The sequence below is a fragment of the Acromyrmex echinatior genome, chromosome 7, assembly GCF_024713525.1.
Source record: "Acromyrmex echinatior isolate Ae372 chromosome 7, ASM2471352v2, whole genome shotgun sequence".
Classification (NCBI taxonomy): Eukaryota; Metazoa; Arthropoda; class Insecta; order Hymenoptera; family Formicidae; genus Acromyrmex; species Acromyrmex echinatior.
Window position 1 is genome coordinate 8,902,976 of NC_141858.1, and position 26,887 is coordinate 8,929,862.

A 26,887-nucleotide genomic window follows, 5' to 3' on the forward strand; every position below is an offset into this window, starting at 1 on the left:
ACGTCAGTGGTGTGCGTCGCGCTCGATCCCTCGTCGCGACGTCTCGTCTCGCTTCTAGAATCAATTCCGAGATAGCGAACGAAACTTGTATTGCCAATAATAATACCTGCATCCTTCGGATAATAAGGGAAAGCAATTTAATCGGATGGTCTTTTCTCAAATTCACTATTATAAATTAAATTAAATCGCAGGAACAGATAAACGTGCTGTGGCTGACAGAGGCTGACTTTTGACGGGCGAGAAGAAGCAATGAGAATCGATTTAGCATGATGGTATGGGAATCCGAATGGAACGTTGCACTGAAGAAAAATCGTAGATTGAAGTTTAGAATAAAGAAGGGTATTCCCCGACCCTCTGCCGTCCGTCGAACATGCAACACGCGATGATTTACGATCCTGTGTACGAAGCGCAATGCCGAGCATCGCCACGCAGTCGAACGAAGAAAACGCATCGCGCGTTGCACTCCAATAACATCGTCTTTCGACGATCGCGATATTTTCTTTTTATTTCTCTCTCTCTCTCTCTCTCTCTCTCCCTCTTTCCCGTTACGACACCGCATTGTTCACGTTAATAATTTTACGGTCCTTCCTTGGTTGATTTTTCATATCCTTCATTACATGTAGTTCTTTTATTCTCTTTACTAAAACTATCTCACGGAAATGTCGCGACAACATAATTATGTTATGTATCATTTTAAATTCTTCGAAATTCAGTGCAATAATAATATCTTAATTTCTTTGAATTAATTCCAATTAATGATCTTCATCGATATAATTGTGATCATAAATTATAAATTCACCAGACATCACCACTTTACCTAATAACGTAGTGATCGTGATTTTAGCTATATAGTTGCGCTGACAAATCACATTTTCTACGTAGTATAAATTCTAAACTTAGCGAACTGTTGTCTACGACTGTTGCAGGTGAACCGGCCGCTGACGATGAAGAAGGAAGGTATCCAAACGAGAAACAGGAAGCTCTCGTCGAAGAGCAAGAAGAAAAAGGCTGGCGGTTGCCTAGGTCTCGGTGGTGTCATGGGCGACATGATCAAGGCCAGTGGACACCTTGATCTCGATAACAAGCCCTTCCACTCAGGATTCGGATCGCCAATGGGTAAGTCGAATTCTCGGGCATATTTCTTACAAATATTTTTTCTATTTCAAATTTAATAATTTCAAAAATTTCGAAAAGTGTTTTATATTCGTATATTATGACACCAGAGACAGGAAGATTATCCTCTACACTTAACTCGGGAATAATCATCTGAGAAATCTTACATCCCAGCGGCGAATAAATATTATAAATTGTTATAAAATTATTTTTTATATGAATATTGTTGAACATATTCTTTCTTGTTTAATTATTCTTTATGAATCTCTTTAAATGCAAATTCCATCGAAAAAACCTGCAATAAAAACATTAATGAAAATCTTAATTTTTTAGAAATACTGTCACATAATAAGCTATTTAACGTACTTACTCCGATAAATATTTGTTTGGTTTCTATACTTACTTTGTTCAGAAAATTATCACATTAAATTCATATTTATAATATTCTCAAATATTAATAAATTGCAAAACAATCAATAATATACAAAAAAATGTATTATTAATAATAGGGATATTAATCATATTTTGATTGGGGGGGGGGGTGTAAAAATAACTCAGATGATCGTTCACGTAAAAAAAAAATCAGATGACTACTCCCGCAAGAAAAAGACTTAAACGTAGATTTAACTTAGATTAGCGGCAACGCACTTAAGATTCGCAATTGTATGACATTTTTTGATATAATCATCCTTGTAAACGACTCGGGACGACCGAAAAGAATCCACCATGTCCCTCGAGGTCTCTTATGCGAAATTCATGGGCACAGGAAGAGTTTTAAAAGAGCGACGCTTTCCATTATCGTTTCAGGTACGTCGCAGCATCATCACACGATGCATCCGGCGATGCAGCATTACATGTATCACACGGGTGTCGGCGTGGCCGGAGGTCTTCATCAGGGATTTGCGCCACCGGCGCCGCCCCCCATCCACCCGCACTCACATTCGCATTCCCATTCTCATCACATGACGAGTCTTCAGGGTCTGCAGCTGGCGGCCACGACGAACATGGTGAGTGCACGATTGTTACCTTCATCGGCGATTGACCAAAGGCTTCGACCGCCGATAATCGATCAGGATCTACCGCGTAGAGTTTGTCGATTTCTCTCGGGTCGTGAACCGAGTTTAACATGCTGCAACTATCTCGCGATAGCGAAACGATACGATCGCGTCATTTAGATCCATAATTCCCAAAATTTCAGTCTTACATTACTGGGTAGAGAAAGGATCCCACATTAATTATGTGGAAAATTGAGTCAGTGAAATGAATTAGTTTTTACATAGAATGCAACTTGTAATAATATGATGAATAAAAGTTGTCACAGACACAAGGTTTAATAATGCATAATTTTTTAGTTATGATGTATCAAGAGCACAATTTTTATACCTTTGATACATTCGAAGTATCCGTTACTGAGCCTTGCAGTTATGATATCTATCATAAGCTACATATTGTATATAAAAATTAACTCATTTCACAGAGACCCAATTTTCCATATAATCAATACGGAGTCCTTTAAAACAATTGAATATACAAAATCTAAACATTACTTTCTCATGATGAGACACGTTATTCCAAACATTTCAATGGTTAGTGCAGCTTCCATCTCTGTTTCCAAGCGGTAATATTAATCGCGTCGCGAGAGGAGAGCCTTCACTCACAAAGCGGCCGACGAGAGCTTGGTAGAGCATCTCAAGAGTGTGATAATCTTTGTCTGGTTTCAGAGCGGCTGGCGATCGGAGTACACATGAATCGCGAGTGACTAGCAGCTCAGGACGCAGCCCACCACTGTCTCGTTGTAATTGTAAAAAGAAAGGAAAAAAAAAACAGAAAAAAAAAAGATAAACTAAACACAAAAACCGCTCCTCTTCTCTTTCTCGCACGCGGGCCTCCTCAGTCAAGGGGCCACGATCGATCACTGACGACACGAAAATCCCGACACGCGGGATCCCGGGATTCACGTCCTTGTGTATGGCCGTGAGAGCGCGTGAGTCGGATCTCTCTTAAGTGAAAGCTCATGTAAATATGTAAAGTTTCATGTAGGGCCATCGAGCCCCGGCCCCAAGTACAAAGGAAAAATCAGCTACTGTATTGAGTCTTATATATGATATATAGCATGTAAATAAATATATAGATACAAGAATTTATATTATATGTACGCGCGTACGTGCGTGTGTGAGTGAGTGCATGTAGAAAGAGCGGATGCGTGTGTGCGTGTGATAATCTGTTTTTAGGCGACTCCTCGGAGGATTCTGGGTGAACGATCAAATACTGGACCGTCGCGCGGGTAATCATATTACGCGTTACGCGGTGTCTATATGATTGTACACTCTAAAAAATATCTGTGAATTTAAAATCACGCGGTGTCTATGGGTGCCTTCCAACAAGAAATACGCGTGACACGGTGACATCATTACATCCTTGTTGTTCGCCAAGTTGTTAAACAAGGATGAAATGATCGCTGTGCTGTACTGAGTCATTTGTTGGACTACACCCTACTATCTATAATTCACACTATGTGAATGTTACTATTAACACCAACATGATGTGACTTCAACATCATGAGTTTTAAATCCACATCATAGTGTTGTTGATATGAGCGGATTATAAAATCTACTCTATGTTCTTGTTAATATTAACACCAATATGGTAAGAATTATATAGACACCGCATGGTGTGTGTGTGTGCGTGTGTGTGTGAGTGTTAAATCCACATCTATATTTTTTAGAATAGTAAGCCTTAAGTCGTAAGAAATTGATCAATCGCAATCGAATGATCAATTTCTTAAAGGCTCACTACTCTATTGTACACACTGCTTTAGGACCAAAGTACACAGAAAATCTTAAGCGGTAAGACATAAGCAGTAAGGAAATCAACATGTTGGATTTGCTATTGTTTAAGTTATAGCCTTACGGCCATCCCTACTATGTTTGGCCAATTTGTTTACCGCTTACGTTTTACTACTTAAGTTTCTTTATGTACCATGGCCTTTATTGTTCTTCCGCGCGACGGTCGACGGCGCGTAAATCCACTGGATCACGTTTCGCACCCAAAATCGATTCCGAGTGCGAAGAGTCGCGGTGTGCTGCAAATGCGCGGGATTCCGGAACGCGTGCATTGTTACGCACGGAAGTCGACGCGGTATCGTGCAATTTCAAGAGAAATGTTTATTAACGGGCGTTCGTAACTCGGTGCGGGATCGTTTGGACGTTCCTCAGAAGATCCTCGCCGTCGGTCGCGCCGACAAGTTTCGCGTGTTGCTTCGTCGAAGCTCCGTGTCTCGTTCGGCCGCAATTAAACGAAACGGCAATTAACAGTCTCGCAAACGGTAATTTACGAAGCTCGCTATATTCTACACCGACTCTTTCGAAAGAGAGAACGTCCAAGCGTTTCTCTCTTTTCAAAGAGCGACTACTTTTCACTATGTAGCAATCTAGATTGTTAAAAAATTGATGTTTCTCCTTCCGGCGGCTTAACACGGGTTTTTTTTTTTTTTTTTATTCAAGTAGAACAGCAATAATCGAGACATTTCGATCGCAGGGTCCGTTTTTAGGGAACATTTTACGGTACAATCGTGCGCGGAATTCAATCCCTTTCCAAACAAGAGTCGATTGAGCCTCACGATCGGTCACAAGAAACATGATTTATTTCCCAGAAATTGAAACGCCTTTTTACAATGTCATGATGAAGCTTATGGGATTGATGTCTCCGAAATAGAGCTTTTCCTATTTTGTTTTTAAACCTTTGACTTTGTACTTTGCCTCTATCTGTCCACTGTCGGCGTCCATTGGTCCAGCACCGTTCTGTGTGTCGTACCGGTTAGCGATAGTTCACATAAGTGTAATAAAAGCGCATAGAGAATAAATTCGTAAATTATATACGAAGCCTCCGATGATCGCGATCGATCGGCCCGACCCGGCGCGTCGATGCGATCACCGGATCGCACGAGCGTTAGCTTCATAATTTAGTCACGGCGGACACGAAAAAAAACCACACATACACGTTCACGTACACACATACACACACACATCGGACAGCAACAATCAGTGCAAGAAACACGAGAAACACGCGACTAAAGGCAAGTGTAAATTTTGTATCTTCGAAATTGTGTATCGTTATTGTAATAATATAGTATATATATATAAATATATATATACAAATGAAGAAAAATAAAATATATGTATTATAAATATATATTGGAACACGCGCGGGCGGGCGACCGTCATTAAGTGATTGTGCATAATTAGCAAACTAATTGCGCATCATAAACAACCATGCATATAAATAGTCAACAGGATATAATTGAAGACTCATCGGCGAGTGAAACACGACGCACGAGATGTCGTACAGAGGTGAGACACACCGGGTGATCATTAGCATTGTCATTATCGCTATCGGTCATCATCGATTGATTGTCCATTGATTGATCGCTACTCGTGAAAGACTCACTCGCTTGGGTTCCGAACACATTGTGATTTTTCGATTTTAGAGGTTTTACCACTCGCGTATGTTTTTTGCGATTAAATAGACGTATATAGGTAATACGAAGGTGAGAGGGTAAGGGAGTTGTAAGGGGGGGGGGGAGAGAGAGAGAGAGAGAGAGAGAGAAGGAAGGATATATAGATGGACGACGGTATGTTCGTGATTTCGGGAGGATATCGCACGGTATCTTTTCCTCCCGCCGCGAGGACGAAGCGAGCAAGATATGGCCCTTCGGGATCCCACGGGGGGACGACGAGTGGCGGCGATTTTCCAAAAGACTGAAGGGACGAGAGGAAAAGTCGACATCGATAGTCATTTTCGTGTGACATCTTCGCACGTTCAAGATCGGAAGAAAAAGGGGGCGGTGAAAGGAGGAGAGGAAGGAAGCATCTATTATAGTATTATTAGGAAGTAGCGTGTAGCCTGTGTAAAAACAAACAAAAAAATATATATGATTTTTAAGAGAGGTCGATCGCATCCGCACAAATGGGCGAGAGGTATTAACGGTGAGTGAAGTTTAGAAACGCAACGAGATGAGAGAGAGAGAGAGAGAGAGAGAGAGAACTTTGAGGGGAATGGGGTGAAAGAGACAAAAAGGGCGGAGCGATCCTTTCGCACTCGACGGACGTGCGGCGAGGATGTTTATTGGATGTAAAAAGTGACACATTGTAAGATATTATTGTAAAAAGAGGTTTTAACTTAAAATAAATTAAATGATAAATCACGCATACACACCGACCAATCTTTAATCGAATATTATGTGATTATAGATGTGTATATGTACAATGTATAGCATTACGATGCTCTCTCTCTAATTCTCTTTCTATTCCTCTCTTTCTTTCTCCGTCTCTCACCGTTTTCCTTCCTCTCTCTCTCTCTCTCTCTCTCTCTCTCTCTCTCTCCCCCTCTTTCTTCTTCTACCTCCTTCTTTCGCGCTTAAAAAACCGTCCGTATTCTTCTGTCCTGCTGCCTCGACTTAACACATCTAATTTATTCCCGCAGAATCGCATCCAGTTGTTTTTCTGCTGATCGTCGATATCGCCGATAATATCGTCGCGTTATCAGAGAATACCGATGTGAATTTTCCTCGACGACTCGAAATCAATGCGCGACGTCTCGAGATCAACGCGCGACGACTGTTCTTTAATAAATCAGACGCGCTGTATAACTACAGGTATTACAGGAATTATTAATGATTTTATTCTCTCGTATACGTGTTTCTTTCTCTCTCGTCGCGAGCATGACGATGTTGTATCGTTATCTCGGACGATGTCGCGCCCACGAAATAAATTTTTTCTTTTCGCTCCGGGTGAGAAAGAGAGGGAGAGCGAGAACCCGGAGACTCTTAATCAATCACGCGTGCCGATAATAATATCGTTACGGAATTATTAATGATTCGATTTCGCGGCGCCGTAATGTCATTATCGGGCGAATGTCGTGAGCAAAATTCTTTCGGCGTTTAGAAACAATGGCGGTGCTGTGTGATAAATCGCGCGCGGCGACGATGTACGCGATTGCCGATCGAGTCGTATTGTTCAGCACACTGTCGATCGACAATATGCACACATAGCAAAATTCTATTAACATCGTTAGCAAAACAAACACGCGAGAGCGAGGATTGTGTTTTTTTTTTTAACGACTAGTCATAATTAATCATAAGTGGCGTCAAAAGCCTGTCAATGTTCTATTTTATTTCGAAGACAATCCGTTTACTAACGTATTTTACAAGCACATTTTGCATGTTTAAATGTCTTTCGTAATTGCAGTAACAGAATAATAATCTTATCAGAAAATACCAGTCTCGAAGATAACATATTCATCATGTTATAACATAATTATTATGTTAGTGTACAAAAATATGATTCGATGTCGAATCTTCTTTTAAAAAGTAAAAGGATATTTTTCTGCCACTTGCAATAAATCGTGCAACATATCGGGGTACAGAGGCAATAATGAGACGATTTATATATATATATATATAGACGTCAATATCTCTTATTAATTAAAAGATCTTTATTGAATTTTACTGAGTGGACAGAAATCTACATGTAAATCGAGGCAGCAATCGCGAGCGAGATAACGTAATCACATCGCAAAGAGCAAATAATTATCTCTTCCTCGAGATATGATAATATCGGTAGCGCGACAACGATGTCACATTCGACGTGTTAATGAGTTCGATAATAAAGGGGGAGAATCGTGTCTCGTACAATAAAAAGACGGAAAAATGTCCCATAACCACTCCTCACATCGGAATCGATGTCCGATTCGATTTCATGTTTATTCAATTAAATATAGTAATTAATGCGACTCTCTCTGACTGGCATATCTCGCGAAGATACATCTCCGTTCGGGAAACTCGACGATAAATTGTAAGAACACGTTGTGTGATAAAAATCGCACGGTTGACTTTTACGATCAAATTTTTTTCTCCTTTAAAATAAACAAATGTAACAATAAGTTGGCAGAAATAATGGCAGAAATTTTGGTCTCGTTACGAAAACGTTATTATATCTGTAGAAATTTTGTACAAGCAGCTTATCAAGATGAGATAGGAAGGGATTTTTGCACTGCGGGTTCCGACTGCGAATGATTAGGTGATATATATATATATAAAATTGTTATTTTATCTATTATACGAGAGAGGTGTTGAAGCGCAAGGTGTGCAGGACGAAGAAGTTTAAAATGAAGGACGGTTATCCCGTGCAACCAACTATAAATTGTACCGTAACCGTTATCTCTCTCTGTGTATTTACTTGAAAATTTATAAATGTGTGATATATCTACTTAATTACGCGACTTGTCTTCATTCACTCTTCCCAAACCCTGCCGCATATTTTACTGTTTCATAGACCGCTGAATATTTTTGAATAAATTATAAACTCGCAGTTAATTAATAATGGATGTCACAAGAATTTTTAATATACATATTTAATTTTAAACTTAATAAATCATGTAAGCATGCATGTATTATCTTGTATATCACTTAAAAATATATATAGATTTATAACGAAAATATATGATTAAAAGTTTACAAGAATGAAAAATCTTCAAAATATTAAGTCCGTTGAGCTCATTATAAGAATTTTTGCTATTCCAGAGCACAATCTAGGAGCAATTATCACTGTGATTCTCGAATAAATCTCATGACATATCGATCGAGTCCCGAGAATCACGAGAGGTTGGGTTGCGTGATCACTCGTTCTATGAATTAGAAAATCGGTAGAGGCGAATGTGTCATCGTTTGAATCTCCAAATCCTTGCTTACGCGCCTTTGCGCAAGTCGGCCTTCCTCCGTTTCACGGAGAATTAGGTCCGGATGGGCCTTCGCCGAGGGTCAAAAGGGACCGGAGTCGAGATATTCAAGGAGAGCGGAGCTAGCAGCTGCTTACATTCGATCGTAGTCGAATCGCCAACGTTGACCTTCTGCCGCTGAATCTGAGATTCTACGATGAAGAAAGAAAGGAAGAGAGATATAAGGAGAGAGAAAAGGAGAATGCGAAGAGGAACGGTCTTAGATAGCCCTGGCAAGAGAGGACATATACTTCCTATAAAAGTGACCGGGATTTCGCGTAATCCCGTTTTCTAGGGTAGCGGAATAGAAGAGATGGGATATCTATCTAACCCCCAGCCGAAGCTTCCTCTCTCACGAGCGCACATGATCCTCCTTTTCTTCGTGCAAGCTGCACGAAGTCAAGAGAGTTCTCCCGAATTCTTTCTTTTGCGGTTTACCGGCTGATTTCGCGGTAACGATGGTGAAAACGAATGTCTCCCCGAAAGGTACCTACATATATCGGCTGCATATTACAGCGGCAATGGAAAAAAAACTTTAAGTTATTTTTTTGTTCACTTAGATTTTTAAAATTTTACTGAATATTTATAGCGGAATGCTTCGCAAAAAGTACATTATACATAAATGTATAATGTAAAGAAATATCAGTATTACAGTAATACATGTTCTGAAGCTGACGATAGATTTATTGGATCCACTCAATTATGTTCTTTATGTTACATCTGCAAATTAAATTATCGTTATTAAAATATAATTTAGTACTTCTTTTTTATACGAGTTATGTCATCTTAGTCCCTTGAAATTAATTACAGTATCTTTTAATCATCATAAATTAAATTTTTCTTACGGACGCAGCATCAGTAATGTATTAAAAATTTTTAAGTCAGTTTGGAAGGATTAAATATTATGCAAAATATTAATGGAATATTTAAAGCATCATGCGACATTTTTATGGAGCACAATATCTCATAACAGAAAGATTATTTGCAATTCATTTATTCAATATAATATTTTATTTTTATCTGATTTGTCCGATTAACATCAGTTTTTACAAATACAGGATTCAATAAATTTCGCGTGACAATTTATCGAAAATCGGCACAATTCATGCTTCGATTCCGTTCTTTCGCAAGAGTGCATTCGAATATTACGACACATGGCCCGATTTCTACGTCACTTTGTAAAGTGACGCACTGACGTAATCCATCGGTGTTTCCTTAAGTCGAGGAAGTCAGGATAAATGTCCACCGAGTGAAGCCTCCAAAATGGATCGGTGCCGCGTGAACGATACTCGACGGTGAATGCGGAGTCACTTTGGCGTGGCAGGACTTTGGGACTGGTAATCCCTTCTGTATATCCTGCCGCGGAGGTCAAGCACGTAGGGTCAGTCTCACGTCGAGTGTGAAACTTAGATTCAGAATGCATAGCCTGAAATAAATAATCAATCGTGGGATTTGTACGCCGAGTGTCACGATCGAGGGTTGTATCGTCATCCTATGGATCTCTCGAGCCAGGAACTTTACGTAGATGCGTACGTAGATATGTAAAGAAATAAATATCTATGTTAGCGATACTTATCTCATATCCAATCAAATTCGAATAAACGTGCGTGTAACTGTCCATTTTATTATAATAATAATAATAATAATAATAATAATAATAATAATAATAAAGAAATTTCAAAGCTAATGAGAGTTGTTGATTCTCATTAACTTTGAAATTTCTTTGTTGTTATTATTGTTTCAAATACTAAGAGTCCATTCTAATCATTTATGTGCATTTTATTATAATATAATTATAATTTGTTATCTCATCTAAAAAGATTACCAAAAAAAAAGAAAGATACCTACATTAAAAAGAATTCTAAAAATTGTGAATTTATTGTCAATAAACAAAGAGATATTGTTTGAATCATTTATCACAGATTATTAAGTTATATTGCAGTACAAATAATTTGCTGAATTATCTAAAAATTTAGCTAGAAATCTGAAAATAGTTTTGCTTAAACCATCAAAATAATAATATATCTACAGCCCTGTCTTTTATATTATTTTCAAAATATGTAGAACTATAGCTGCCATAAAGTTAGTGCTTTTTGCAGCATTGTCAACAATGTTTAAATGTTCTACATAATCATTTTGAACTAACAAAATTATTTTCCGATTTGTATCTAGCTAAATTTTTAGATTTAATTCAACAAAAAATCATTCTTTCTGTGTAACACTTTCAGTTAAACGCAGATTTGTAATGTTAATTGTAACGAAAGAGACGGGATTGCGAATTCGGGATTTCATTGACGTTGATATCGGCGTTCCTATCGCGGGCGAAGATTTCACACGACCGATACGCACGTCCGCATAATAAGCTCGGAAATATAGCGTGCACGCAACGATTGCGCACGATGAAACTGTCAGGTCGGGCAACAACAATTCGCTGGCCCTGCCGGATCGTTATTGAACCAGCCGCGACCCGTACAAATGACCAGCCTAGATTCCGCTTGACGACTGTTTTCTATCGGAGCCGCGGCATTATTAATAGGCGCACGCGACTTTATTCGAGGCATCACGCACGACGCACTGATCCTCGTAATGAACAGTCCGAGAAGAGGACTCTACGAGGGGAAACGAGTTAACTCAATTCACAGATTTTTCACAAAGCGTCCGCGAACTTTTCCACTAAGTGTGATTTCTCAATGTTGTTTTGACGCGCGTGTTATCTTAATTAATTGTCCCTACTTTTATCAGTGATAAAAGCTATTCGTTATTGATAAATATGTTAATAACAACGATAACGTGAGGTAATTCGTTATATTTTTCATAATAATCTATCATTTGATAAATCTTATCAAATTATCTTGTAGATTCATCGAAATAAAATTAATGAATTCATTATAACAATCGTTGATTGGTATCTTCTTAAAAAGCGGAACACCACGAAACTTTCAAAAGAAAAAAAATAAATAAATAAATAAACAAGAATATATCAGCGCGCAAATTCTTTGAAAACGCGTAACAGTGTTCCAGCTGTTGAATTATAATTGCTGTGGGCCAACGGAGAGCATCGGAAGGGTAGGAGGACCGCGTAATGTAATCTACCGCGCGATCGAGCATCGCCTGGTAGGTTCGTATCAAATAAGATAAAGCGCGGTTTGTTATATTTCTTGAGGAGAGAACAAGTGTCCATGAGCCCGGAGTGTAGGAGCAACAAAGTAGGAGGTGGGAAGGAGAAGGGGGGCCAGAGGAGGTGGATCAGCGGCGTTATTAATGGGCACGATTACTTGGCGAAACTCGCGCCTTTGTGTGCCAGCCTCTTCTAACTCTTATCCCTGTGTCTTTTCCTCTCTCCTTCTATCTCTCCGTCTCATTCTTTCTCTTACTATCGCCTCCCGTTTCCTCTTCACCTCCACCTGAAACTCCATAATACCTACACGCGCATTCTCCTTTTACACCTGTGCACGACTGTCTAAGTTATGCATGGGATCCTCCCACAGAAACAATGCACCCGCTCCTCTGTCTCTTCTTCTTTCACGAATCCTCTCTTTTTTTCCCTCCCCCCTCCATTCTCGTTTTTTCGCCTTTTTTGCTCGATAGTTTCATCCGTGCCACGTCCGGTACTAGTCTCGCCAAATAATTATTATTCGAAATGATGATTTCGCAAAGCGCGTGCAGTAACGTATATACCGACAGAATCTACAATTATAGCTTCAAACTGACGTATCGCGTTTCAATTATTGTGAAAAATTTACAATATTATTTATATGAAGTTGCAAAAGAAGAGGGATGCGAGATCCTCGTGGACTTTCGTTAGCGCTTACAAATTTTTACGCAACACGACGCACACAAGCGAGGATCTCTTTCTCCCGCACAATTGTACCACGAGATATATATTTCGCGGCTTTCTCCGCCGCGTTGCAATCTGTCTTACGTTACACCGCGTTATAATGATAAAAGGAGGCTATGCACATAGTGGGCAGAGGTCGAACCGAGTCGACGCGAGGCGACTTTATCGTTTAATTATCTATAAAAGCGCGTAATTACACATTTCGCCGCGGACCAGCTTTGGGAGCCGCGAGGGCAGAAATTTGGCGCACCGATTTAATTGCGGGCTTGATCATGAAACGCGCCCCGCCGATTGTCGAGTATCTTGCGAAACCCAAGTTAGGTACCTGCGCGAAAAGGTATCAACGCCTCGAGGACGCTCTCGACGCCCGATTTCCGATCGGGCTGGCCGACCGGTCGATCGTAGCTCTCGATCGACTTCTCACCCCGGCACCTCCTTCATCTGTATATCCGTTAGCTCGTGTGCCTTCTCGCTCTCTCTTTCTCTCTCTCTCTCTCTCTCTCTCTCTCTCTCTCTCTCTCTCTCTCTCTCTCTCTCTTCTTTCCTGGGCGTGTTTCTGGGCACAGTGCTTTCCGATGGACCGAGAAGCAGGCTCGCTGCCCGATGCGCGTCGATACACATCCGACTGGATTAATCGCATCAACGGCTGACCCGTTCGAGACCCGCCTAATCTAATCTAATTGAGAACCAAATCATGTTAGCAAGAGAGAATAAAAACTTAAATTGAACGTAGTCTTTGACCGAGAAATACAAAAGGATCCTATGTATTCTGCTGCAAGAACAATGTTATCGTTTCGTTAAAGTTATTTATGACAGAATAAGTGATTTCCAAAACCGTCTTCATCGGTTTTTTTTCTATTAAAAAATATAATTATTCTAAATATATGTATTTCTTCACTGTTTTTTACACTGAGAAAAATATATACTAAATTTTAATAAATATTCGTTTGAATAGTGTCAGCTGAACATTTACTTACAGTAAATATTTATTCAATAAAAAGAAATGTGATGGATAAATCAAATTAATGACTTTTATATCAAATAAATATAATTTTATAGTATTTAGTAAATATTTAGTTGGCACTATTCAAGCAAATGATTTATCAAAATCATTTTAATATATTTTTTCAATGTAGAAATTGCATAGTAATTGTAAGATTTCTTTAGAAATTGCCATCGTTGTTCGAAACTAAGAAGGAATAATCGAAAGAATGCAATTCTCATTTGGTAATATTGCCCTTAGCGTGATCCTGTCTACGTATCCGATTGGATTAATCGCTCCAATGACGGGACCGAGTCATCGAGCTAATCTAATTCCATCGGCCGGCAGGATCGAGGGATCTCCTTGGCAGCGGACCAGCGGAAGATGCGCACGGACGGGGGAGGAAGAGGAAGAAAGAGTCGATGAGGCGGAGGCGGGTCTCCGCGGGGGGTGCCCGGAGTGTTAAAATGTTAATTCGTGGGATGCCGTGGAAAGAGACACTCCTCTCTCGATGGATTGTCCCTCGAAGCGCCTAGCCAAGGATACGCCGTTCGACAGCCCGAGAATCGAATTGTCACCTTGCCGATATACGCGTAGGACAGATTGAATCGTTAATAAACCAAGTTTCGACGATTAATCTAATTAGATTGCCAATTAATACGACCAGACGATTACGCAACATCGTAAGACGATCGTAAGACGCGGTATCGTAATGAACATCGGTTTGCGCTTCATACAAGGTAATAATGATCTCGCAGCCAGTAACAATCGCGCGTGATCGCGGGGGTTATTTCATTTGGCAGTCTGCCCGTGCCCTGACAGCTCGAATGTTCGACAGATCGAATCAAGAGAGATCCTCCTTTCTCGCTATGTCGATTCGTTTATCTCTTTCGTTCCCGTTGGATCCTACGAAGAACCGCGATGTCTACCTGTTGAAAAACAATTATCGTACTAAACTGTATTGTCTTCGTTAACGTAATTATTATACTTAAATTTGTTTCTTCTACTAAGTAACGATATGAGAAATTATCTGAGAATAAAAAATCACATATGATATTTTTTTTATTATGAATACTTTGACTCAAGTTAATGACTTCTTAAAGGGAGAATGTTGATAAATAAGTCAAATTTAGGTTAAAACAAAATTTTAAAAGTCCCTGACTTATCAAACTACCCTCGTATATAAGAGTGCGTGGAATTAAAAAACAACTCGATGTTTTATTTTTTTCAGCAACACTTTTCCAATAGGTAAGATACAGAGGCGCGTGTTAATCATTGCGGTTCTGTACAGAGTTGAATAAGAACGAGAGAAGTAATCGAATCGACAAAGAGAAGAAGAGGAATCCCGAAAGCCCGTCGATGACCAGTCATTGTTGCCTCATAAAGCCAGTGAATGCCCTCCCCATGATTCCACCTTGAACAGCCGTCTTCCTCATCCTTCTTCCCTCCGCCTCAATTCGAAAAAACGATCGGGCTAATCGTTCAACGATTGTAATAGGTTTTCTTCGGTCATTGTCCCATCTTTGAGATCTTTCATGTACACACGAATAATGAAGATAAGAGTGAGAAGCGTATGAAGAGAATTAGTCAAACATGATCATCCGAATCATTATTGTTATTTCGTTAGATTGGAATATAATACATATATAGGATCTCGTCATGTATGTGCCTTTTTCGATATATAATAAGTTCATTCCCGTGAAACGATTCAACGTATATAAGATTTTCCATTTATCAAACATAATTTCTCGTAACATAGCCGAATTTAACAATTAAATTAATAGGTAAATTAATAGATACTAAATTTTAAGAACGCGTTGCCTGTCGCACTTGCGCAAAGAAAACCTCTGGCATACAAACTTTAAGTAACGAAATAATGTTGACAAATCACACAACGTTTCCATTATGGCGGACTTCCGAGTGGTTGATGTAACAGGATCACGTCGCGAGTAACTAAGAAGAAAAATAGGTAACAAAAACGGGGGATCTCTCTCGAGGAGACAAAATTAGGTGGCGGAGATCCTATGGTAAACAGGAAGGGCGCCCTCCTGCATCAAGTCAATTCATGCAGGAAATCGGTTTTTCGGTCGCAACTTCTATTCCCTTCATCTTCCCCTTCCTTTTACTTTCTATATGCTTGTGTCATCCAGCAGAAGTGGTTTCACGATCGCCATTGTGCGAAGTCCTTTTTGGAGGCTTAAACACGTCGCGGCGGGATTACCGGACCCGAAAGTAACAGTTTCGAAATTGAGGCCCCGCAGCAGGCCTCTCGAAATCTCGTTTGCAAATAAGATTCCGCGCATCAATGTCGGAGTATTTGATATAACGGCGGATTGCTCTCACATAAAATTGAGGTGAAACTGAGCTGACAGAGACTGCAACGAGTAAAAAGATCGTCATGCACGAAAATTGTTCTGAATCATTGCAGCAATTTTTTTATATTTTAGTTATCTTAAAATCTTTTAAGTTTTAACCTTTATTTTTAATAATTTCTGATAAGAGTCTTGCAATAAATTTTACAATAAGTAATAAATGTTAGTGGAAATACAGAGAATCACATGTCTGTTTTTATCAATCGAGAAACATTTTATCAATTTATTTTTTATTTAGAAGAATTTTAGGGTCAATATATTATATAGTTTTTAATCTTCTGTCTGCAATCAATTTTTTTTTATGCAGTCTAAAGTCTTTTTATTGTTTTATCAAACAATGTGGAAAAATTCAGAACAACTTTTCAATATCTCTATTACATTATCGAATAATACAGACATATGGATGCAATTGACTTATCGATACACATTATTTACAGTTCAAATTACGACGAACAAATATTCTCATCATTAATGTTTTTAGTGAAGAGAATCCAAACGAAGGGTCGAAACGTTTATTTCAACTATTATATACAATAAAACGTAATTGCAATAACATCCAGCATTGGCTCTCAAAGGCTTTTTATTCTTTATTATAATATATTTTAATTCATTAGAGCCTATAAATATATTTTCATCGATTATCAAGTAAATTATATTATAAAATATTTTTAAATAGGGACTCCGCTCTCTCTTTTATTTTGGAGAAACAATGTGGAATTTTTTTTAGTCAAAAAGACTTAGATTGCAGGAGGAAGATTTAAAAAATGCCGAAAAAAAAGAGTATTTCATAGTTTATTTTCTGCAATTTTATCCTGTTCGTTCAATTCGTTTTATTAGTTGAAAGATTCAAGAGAAAGATATAGTATAGGAGGAATAGATTTCTGTAGTCCAAGTTTAAAAACGCGAAATCGCAAATTTTTACATATTTTCCGGCTGAAGAGAGTCTCGCAGCGTAGGCGCCGGAAACGAATAGCCGCAATAGAACGAACCGACATGCGGCGTGGTCTACCCGCTAGTTAGACTCTCATAAAGTCACGACGTAAATTATCCGCCGGACGGACAACGCAAAGTGTGTTTGCGATGGTCCACCTCCCGTCAACGCCCTCGCATAAAAAGACCGAGGCGAGACGCGACGGAGAGCTGTGGTAGAGAGAGTTTCTTTACACCTCCCTTAAGTTCGTCCTTTAAATACGACGAGACGACGGTGGGCGTGTTTCCTCATTGGCGTGGCGTCGTGCAAAGAGCACCTGCTCGGTAAATATCGCTTTATTGAGACGCCAGTACGAAAAACCTATTAACGTCAGCGTACGGATAGAGGCGTGCGAGGCTGCGAGACTGCGAGACTGTAAAACGGAAGTGCGGCTTTCGCTTGTACGTTGCGTGCAACGTGTATACGTCGTTCTGTAGACTTGAGAACGATGCAACCTCTGAATGAACAATAATGTAAAAACATTACCGAATTATAGTAGCGTCGACGTCGTTTTCTTAACAGTAAAGACGCATGAATTGAAATCTCATATTGACTCAGCAAATACATTTTACAAAATTTATTACGTTATATTACATTTTTCGTTCAGTGTATGAAAAATATTTATCTAATATATGTAGATACATATTATATAAATATCATACTTCTCACATAATTCATACATTTATTTAAAAATACTGTACGATTAAATTTTTATTTGTGCGTTTGTGCATTTAACTCCCACGATTTATAACTTAGCAATTTTTTTAAAAGGAAAAACATGTAAATGTATGTATCATTTTAAAAAGATCTCACGTTGGCTACAAAAATATATAGTAAAAGAACTAGGAAAGAATCTTTTGACCGAGTAGATACATTAATATTATTCATGCAAATGCGTAACATACGCCGAGTTTTATGCGCACACAATTTTTTTTACTACAAGCAATTCATAAAAATAATGTATTGAATAAAAGTGAATCTATAATTATCGATGTTGAACCAAAAGAATTTTGGCAACACAATTATTGCTAATCTCTCCGCAGACATTCACTGCTGCGGCTATTGTTACGTAAACGGGGAGAAAACGAAAGTAATAATATTTAGCCATAGAGGAGCAAAAATACCTCTTATTCTTAGTCATCGGATTCATCGAAGCGCGGGCGATGTAACACTCGATGATGTAACACTCGACACAACCGTGAGTTACGACGCTTACCTCGTCCACCCGCTTTATCGACAATTTCATTACATTTATCGCTTTGCATTTTAATTGTTCGCTCAAACCATTATCGCCGCGACCCGACGATGTTAATTCCGCCATTTAATTAATGACGATTAATGTAATTATGTTATTATACGGCAAAAGTTAACTTGAATCATATTGCTGGCATAGTTCTCCACCGCGCCGAGGCCGAGGCCGATGAAAACTCGCTGCTATATGGAAATCGCAGTCCGACCAATCGACGCAATATCCATTTATTATCTCCGCTTGGTAATTAGGATCAATTGCAGCTGTCCTGATCTAATCAGAGATTAACTCGATTTAATCATTTTTCTGTTAAGAGAAACGTAGAAACAAATCTCGGTAAAGTGAAAACCCCGCGCAGAAGTCGACGCTTTAGTTATTATTAAAACAAAAGGTAATCACAGCCGTAAATAGAGGTATTAAAAGTTAATCAATTGTGTTTTGTATCTTAATGCACAATTAGTTTTACATTTCATTATCATACATGAATCATTTGCGTGACCATTATTATTTCTTGTATCAATCAAGCTATCACAACAGCCATTTTCCGAATAAACTCTATCTAAAAATTTACATTAATTTCAGTTATATTTACATTGTGCATGCAAAGAGCGATTACATTAAGAATGAAAGGGACAATCGAAAAACAATAGAGCATTGCGCTCCTTTTGTATACTCTCTAAATTCTTGAAGAGTGGAATTTCACTCTAAAGAGTGAAAATTGAGCCAGTCTTGAAAAAAAGTGGCTCAATTTTCAATCTTTTAGAGTGAGATTTCACTGTTTAGAGTGACAATTCACCCTAAAAATTTTAGAGAGTATTTTATGCGTCGTCTATAATACACGGAGTAAAAAGGAAGAGCAAAAAATTAACCAGTTGAATTACAATCGAATGTGAGAAAAATAATCAACTGTGATTGATCAATTTCTTACTCTTACAGCCTCTATAATGAGATTTTAAAGCGCAAAATTTAAGCTTCAATCCTTAATATAAATTAACTAATTATAGTCGAAAGTGGGGAGAACAATCAACTATGATCGATCTATTTCTTACGGTTTAAGGCTCAAAACTTAATAGATTTTCTACAATAAGCTTACTTAAGTAATCTTAAACCGTAAAAAAAAAAAATTGACCAATCCTAGTTGATTCATCTCATATTCATGACTCATCTCACATTCGACTGTGAGTGGTTGCTTTCTTACGGTAAGCTTAAGTAACGACTTATTGTAGAACGTGTGTAAGTTTTACGCTTCAAAATCCCATTGTAGACGCCGTTTTATTCCGTATAATTTCTAAAACTGCGATAAGACCCCGTCGAACATCACAGATAGTGCTTCAGTCCGCCAGCTACGGCTGATATGATACGTACCGGGCGATTGTGATCCGCGAACGAACGAGTGCAAATTCATTAATACCGGGGTCTGCTCGTTGTAGCAGCGCAGTCCCCCGCGAAGAGCGAACAATACGTCGTCTAATAGAAATCAAATCGCCTCACCATTTATAACGATCCACCTCGTACCTCCCTTTTGTCTCGTCTCGTCCCTCCTCCTCTTTCCCTCGCCTCGTTCGCTCGCTCGCTCGCTCGCTTTTTTTTCGCCCATCACGGAATAATCGAACAAGATTGATGAGATCGGCGTGACTAGCGCGCTACGAGGCCCCGCAAGAATCACGCGGTGGACCCGCGTGCAGGGCCCCAAAGAGGAAGGGCACCATCCGAAAACTTGGGACTTAGGCCGATATTCATAGTCAGATCTTATATTCAAGACCGTCTTAAGTACGGTCTTAAGAAGTCACGAACCAATCAGAGGGCCTCATTAGCGTCTTAAGACCGTACTTAAGACGATCTTTAAATAAGAATCGACTATGAATACCGGCCTTAGATCATATCTTCTCGTGGATTCCTTCCGAATTGGCAAGGAAAGAGTCTCTGTTTATGGAGACGAGCACTGACTGATATCGGCATTTTATGTTTGAATTGCTCGCTCGTTACTGATTGAGATCAATATAGTAAAAAACTTTAAAATAATCGAATGATGAAACAAACTGCGTAAGAATTTCATTGTAATGTAATAATAAGTGCTGTGTATTGTCAATTATCACCTCACTTTCGCACTGTGGCCTGCTATTTATATAAATTTAAAGAAAAAATAATTTTGCTAAAAGATCTAAAATTTTGTTATAAATTTGAAAATAATTTAATTGTCAACCATCAAACTAATTTTATTGAAAATTCAAAATGGTTGTTAGAATGTTAAAATTTTTTAATATTGTTAGTATACTTTTCATTTTTTTAATTTCCAATGTAATTATTTTAGTCCAAAATAATTTTCAGATCTATCTTCTAAAAATTATCTTCAGATCTGTTCAGCAAAATTTTACATCTTAGCAAAATCGTTCTTTCCGTGTATCGCTATATAGCGATAAAATTAAAAGTAGAATTATTTATTAAGGAAAGAGCTGTGAAATTGGAAAAGAAATGAAGAAATAATTTTTCCGAGGACAAACGGATGGGACGAGGAGGGGACGATTTCCGGAGAGCGAGTTTTATAGAGGCTGCAGCGCCTTCGCGGATTCGGGACGGGATAGCAGGAGCAGGAGGTTTTATAGGGTGGACCGGAGGTTCGGGATTGAAGGAGCTCTGGACCCCCGGCGCGAAACAACAAGCAGTCAGAAAAATGGATGGGCTGCTAACCGTGCCACCCATGGAGTCGGGCGAGCGGTTATTTTACCTTTTACTCGCGTCGACCCTACGGTGAGCGCAACGCGGTTTAATAAGCGGCATTCTTAATTACGTTTTCACCTGTGTCGTTGCACGATAAACCATCGAAACATTGGTTCGCGATGGATAGCTGTTGCCGTGCTTCCAACGCAAGTGGAACGCGATGCCTTCAGATTGGCTTCGAGAACGAAAAGGGAAAAAAAGGTAAAGAAACAAAAGAACGAGAAACGAAAAAGAGAAAAGCACGCTAGTCACTTCTGCCTCGTTAACGTTCTCTTTGCATCGTTCTTATCTTCCTTTTGAGACAGCAATTTAATTACACAATTATTTTATACCGAAGATCAAAAGACTTCGGAGTATATAACCAGATAACAAAACCTTTAGGTGTTTTATCATGCATTTCTGCTGACTGTGAAAAATTAATTTAACACTTTGACCGTCGCATGAATTTTTGTAATCAGTCCCCTGGCGTTACACTGTTATTTTTTATGTAATATTATAATTTTAAGGAAATTTTTTACATTAAAATACATTTTTCAATCAAATATATTTTTTAATCGAAATCTTCGACAAAGTTCACAAGTCTCTCTAGGATTCGCAATATACCAATAAAATCAATGCAAAATGTTCTCGGTTCATATTATATACAGATGATAATAAGTATTAAATTAACATCAAAATTAATACGGCGATGTTCTGAAGTCACATAGATATATACAGTCAAATTGTTAATGGAATATCGGAATATTTAATATTTTTTTAAATAAGAATCGTTGTTCTCTTTCCTCGAGGAATCTATGATCGAAAATCTTGAATTCTAACACAAATCCTGTATGGAAAGAAAAGTTTAACTAAAGTATCTAAAAATTTAACTAAATATAGATCTAATAAAAATTAATTTTGTTGGACTATCAAAATAATCACATAAAACGCTCAAGTTAGTCACTAGAATGTCAAAACTTTTTGTAACACCACTCATCGTACTCGAATTATCTCTACATACAATAATTATTTCGACGTTCTAAGAAATTATTTTCAGATTTGTGCATTAAAAAAATTTTTCATTAAATCTCACCATATATTTACTTAGAACTATTCAAAGAAACACATCTATTAAAATTCAGTATGTATCAGTATTTTTCAGTGTAGCTACCTAAATTCCTAGACATTTCGGCAAAATTCTTTTCGTACAGCTGTGAAATCTGAGAGAGAAATGAAACAAGTGTGAATCTGGAGATCTGCGACGTTACTTATACGTTTTACTCGTGGGGCGGACTCGCACCATATAATCCCCCGATAAATCTCGCGCGAACGGACACGATCGAACGCGAGTAAGTTCTCTCCACTCGCGCCGATAAAGCAAGATCCTCGATTTCGTCTCCGAACGGGGAAAACGCCGTAATGGGCCGCGGGGGACATTATGTGATCGCAGTGGCGCGTCGCGCGGCAGCGGCTCTAAGACGCATTACTTCCACCGCTGGTATCCGGGCATTTGTCCAGGCCGACGCGTCCAGGAACTGGACTTACAGAAGGGGAACGGTCGCCGGTGTGCATTCGAGGATTTAATGCTCGACGTCGGACGAGCGCGCGCGATATCCCTCCGGAATCGCGCGTTAGGACCTCGCGTCCGCTCGTACATCTTTTTCTACGATCGCTTTCTAATCATTTCCGGATCTCGCGCCGCCGTTGCGAGAGGCCGCCCTTGCGAGAGGCATGAATCAATGCAAGGGGATTGCAAAGATATTACGAAAAGCGTGTAATAATTCTCGCAAATTGCGCTCGAGTGCTTAGCAAACGTAACGTTTAACATCCTTTAAGCGTGACAAATATAGATTTAAATTTTTTTTCAATCTCTCATGCTGGAGATGTAACACGAACACGCGGTGACTAATCAATCGTAAAACATCCTGATGGACGGAGTATTTCTACGATCGCTCGTAAGAACGATTACGCAACGCGCAACAACCCCGACATAAATCACCGGCGCCGAGAGCCTGGACATTCGTCGATAATGAATAAATTTTAATAGATATGTATTTTCTGACGCACACGTGGATTTCCGATACCATTGAAAGTAAATCAGCGATATTAAACAGGCTCGTAAATCCAAGCTCGCGAGCGGCGCGCTTAAAAAATACAAGACAATTGTGCCATTATCTTCCCCGAGTTAATCGAACGATTGAGTAATGCGTGAATAATTTTCTATTATAGTCGTATGAGTCGTACATGTCTTGTCCGTCTCGCTCGACGTTCCTGTGTATCTCATTCCGATATCCAGGCCTCCTTCACTTTCCGCCACTGTCTCGTCTCCCTCTACTTCTCATATGAGGTCAGCGTGAATAAAAGTTTCGCGCACCGCCGATCGTGCGTGTCGATAAAATAAATGTTACAACCACCATGCGTGAGATTCGCCGAGTAACAAAAATTACAGCAGACGGCGGGTTTGTATTCGTGCACGCGCCCGGAAAGATTGTAAAAGAACGATTGAAGAAGTACGGAAAATCTCGCCGCGTGCCACGAACAATTTTGAATCTGACACGAAGACTTCACGTGTGACGGTCAAATCTTAATAGATACGCCAGCTTATTGTTCACTTTCCGAGACAGATATGCGCGCTATGCGATCACTTTAACGGTCCGATGATCGCAATATCGATATGTTCTCTTATCGACTCTCGTATCTGATCGATCACAATAATATACGATGTTGCATCGCAAAGTGATGTTTCCCATTGTTAGCAGAGATTTTAGTCAGCGCGAAAAAATGCGAGAGAAGTGTGTCAAAAAGAAAAGACAGTCGCTCTTCATGCTATCCGTAGATAAAAAAGGAAAATTAAAAAGAAAACTTAATGTACAATCTCTTGAAGGGCAATGTTTTAAGGAAATTGTGCAAAGAGAAAGCTTAGAAGTTGAAGAAGAGGAAAGAGAAATAAGGACAGTCATAAATATGCACAATTAGTTAATAAGAGAGATATACGAGGACATGATAAAGGCTAAAGTTTTGCGTGAAAAGTATGCAATAACTGTGTAAATATGATATTAATGTAAAATTAGTGTAAGAGCAGAATCACAGAATCTTGCACAACGCATAACGTGTGAAAAAATCAAAGTCCTTCATTTCCTTCCTTTTCATAAAATAAAAGAATCTGATTTGGTCGATTCTTTTTATGTTTTATGTGGTAAGCAATAATATGTGCCCTTAAGTGTAGGAAAAAAAAAACTGAGATTTAGGATACAAAAATAAGAAATAAATATAGATCTAGGTAATGGTATTATTTAGCTAATGGATTTTATTGGATCATTTAAAAAGTACCCGCGGTTTTTTCATTCAAAAATTGAACAAAAAACCGCGGATACTTTTTAAATGACCTAATAGTTAGTATCGATCATAAGCACTGAGATAAATGATTTTGATATGGGAACAAATCAAGAGAAGATGAATATAATATTTGTTAAGAAAACGATCGATTAGTTACTATTGCAAATTTCTCATTCGTCAATGTAACAAATAATCAATAGTATCACTAGTAAATGAAAGGCTCATAGCTATAGAAGTCATAGATGGTCGTAGGATCTTAAATTGTAAGAAATTAATTAATTCTAGTCAAATATTCTCCCTATATTTGACTGTGATATTGGTGAGTTTTCTCCCTTCTTATCAAATAAGAAAAAGAACTAAAAATTTCTTTTTTTTTCATCTCTCTAAAAAATTTATGAAGTTTCGAATGGTTTCATTTCAAGTTAACCGATCGAAAATTGACTGTATAGATTGACTGATCGAAGGATTGAGGTGACTGACCATTTGCGTTCCCAACGACAGAGATTCGCGTTTGTCGGTAAGATCGAATATCTCGAGAAAAACCTCGCTCGGATCGAATCGAGCTGACCCCAGGGATATTCCTGCGAGTTCGCGTTTTCGATCGCTTCCAGACAACCTGAACGGCAACGTCGGCCGTAAGTTTCCAAGGTAATTCGCGTATATATATACCGACGTACTTGACCCCACGGCTATTAATCTCACGTGCCATCATCCCTCTCGATCCGCGGGGGCGTTTCCAAACTAATATACGACGACACGACCCACGCCTCTATCGGTGAGAGCCTAACGAGGACTGACTTTAACGGTTAAATAATATTACTTTGAGCTCTTTCTCTCGAGTTGCCAGTCCAATGGAAAAGTTCCCTAGCTCTATCGGCTCAAGCTGGTGAGGAGTTTCAGTCCTTCTTAGAAAAGATAATCATGAAAGAAACCAAATACTACTCAATGCAAAGCAGCAAACGTCTTTTTTTTAATTTCTTTCAAAATACAAAAATTTATTATAATTTACAAACAGCTATATTAAAAAAAAAATAATATCATCTATGATGGTTACGACAAAACAATAAGAATCGTTAAGAAAGTAATCGGTGTTTAAGAAAGAAATTAAATTTTATCGATTCTCTCGATGACGTTGATGTTAGAAAAACTCAAGCATCCGCTTGACCCTCGTTATAAACGAGCGATTAAGCTAAATCCCTTTCAACGTTGGTCGAGAGCGGAATAGTGAATTTTGTCGCCGATCGGACGATCCATTGATCCCTGGGAAAGCTGCGGCCAGCGAGTGGAAAATCGTTTTCTCGAATGGCACAAGGGGCATTCTCAAATGTTAGGGGATACTTTCCAATCTTGAGTCTCACCAATCTCAAATCTGTGATCTATTTAATGATCGCATTAGGTACAGGGCAATGACCAATGAATTGGATCACGTAAGTCGTTTGTGTGCGAATCGAACTGCCAAGGGGTCATGTCGAAAAAATAATTAAGTTATCTGAAACGTGTAATGCAAAAATATACATTTGATGACTTCAGAAAGATACCAAAACAAATTTAAAGACAAGCAAGCTATATATTAGTCTAGAATTTATAAGAATTGTTTTTGTATCAATTGCAGATATATAATTCAAAATATTTTTTTAATTAACGATCAAATAATTAATTTAGAATGTTATTATTTCAGCTTCAGTTTATTATTACGTTTTAAGTATAATAATCGGCGCGCAGTTTATATGCTGGAAAATTTATTTACTATTTACATACAAATTAGACAGCAAGATCTAGCCTCGACTTGATGTTTTTTACTTGATTTAATCTCTCCTTATTTGATTTAATTCAGAATATTTCTTTAACAAAATATGCGTATAAATAGAACAGACGTGCCACCAGGTCTGACAGAATTAATAATTATAATTCATTTATTCAGTCACGAATACCTTGGAGACCTTTATGGTCGGTATAAGACAATAGAACGTTTTACCGATTTTATGGCCAAAACTCGCATAATTTCTCCCTCGGTGCGGCGGACGTTTCATGCTTGTTAGTCGAGCGATGTACAGTCTAGATCATGGAAATATTTATTGCGTAATAATCGTTAAAACCGGGACACGAGTTAGAGACGCTTCTACTGTTGTACGTCTGTGAGAAGAATATTTTCTTTTTCTCACAGCGCTCTTTCAATAGCATCATATGAGAGTTTAAAACCGAGAGAGTATAAAATCGAGTCGCAATAACGTAATATTATCGTGCGAGAATAAAATGGCGTAATTCCAGAATAGATAAGAGAAAGTTAATTAACAATTTATATACATTAGAACACTATTGATGGATAATCGATAAAATCTCAAATGTTTGAACAGAAGGGCCTTTTCCGAAATATTTTAACGCGCCGGAACTGACGTCAAAAACTGTAACACGATTACCCAACTAGGTCTGCAAAATTCATCTAATTTATGTTAATTAAAAAGTACTAATTAATTTCAAGGAATTAATTAGCGCTTTTTAATTTACATAATTCGTATAAAAAAGAATGAATATTAACTCAACAACAGTGTTGATGTCG

The 26,887-nt window shown here is 38.5% G+C and overlaps 1 protein-coding gene and 1 long non-coding RNA gene across 3 annotated transcripts in view; one reads left to right on the forward strand and one right to left on the reverse strand.

The window, feature by feature from the left end:
• Positions 1–8,383, forward strand: part of LOC105154418 (uncharacterized) — a 98,788-nt gene extending 90,405 nt beyond the window's left edge. For both annotated transcript variants that reach the window (XM_087408186.1, XM_087408185.1), the window contains exons 6-8: positions 927–1,116; positions 1,921–2,120; positions 2,835–8,383. In XM_087408186.1, coding sequence (XP_087264312.1) covers positions 927–1,116; positions 1,921–2,120; positions 2,835–2,861 — 417 coding nt within the window. In that variant the 3' untranslated portion in view covers positions 2,862–8,383. The remainder of the gene's footprint in view (positions 1–926; positions 1,117–1,920; positions 2,121–2,834) is intronic.
• Positions 8,384–9,426: 1,043 nt separating this feature from the next.
• The window catches only part of LOC147909150 (uncharacterized), a 32,389-nt gene continuing 14,928 nt past the window's right edge, over positions 9,427–26,887 (reverse strand). The window contains exon 2 of the long non-coding RNA XR_015545783.1: positions 9,427–10,312. This is a non-coding gene — a long non-coding RNA (uncharacterized LOC147909150). The remainder of the gene's footprint in view (positions 10,313–26,887) is intronic.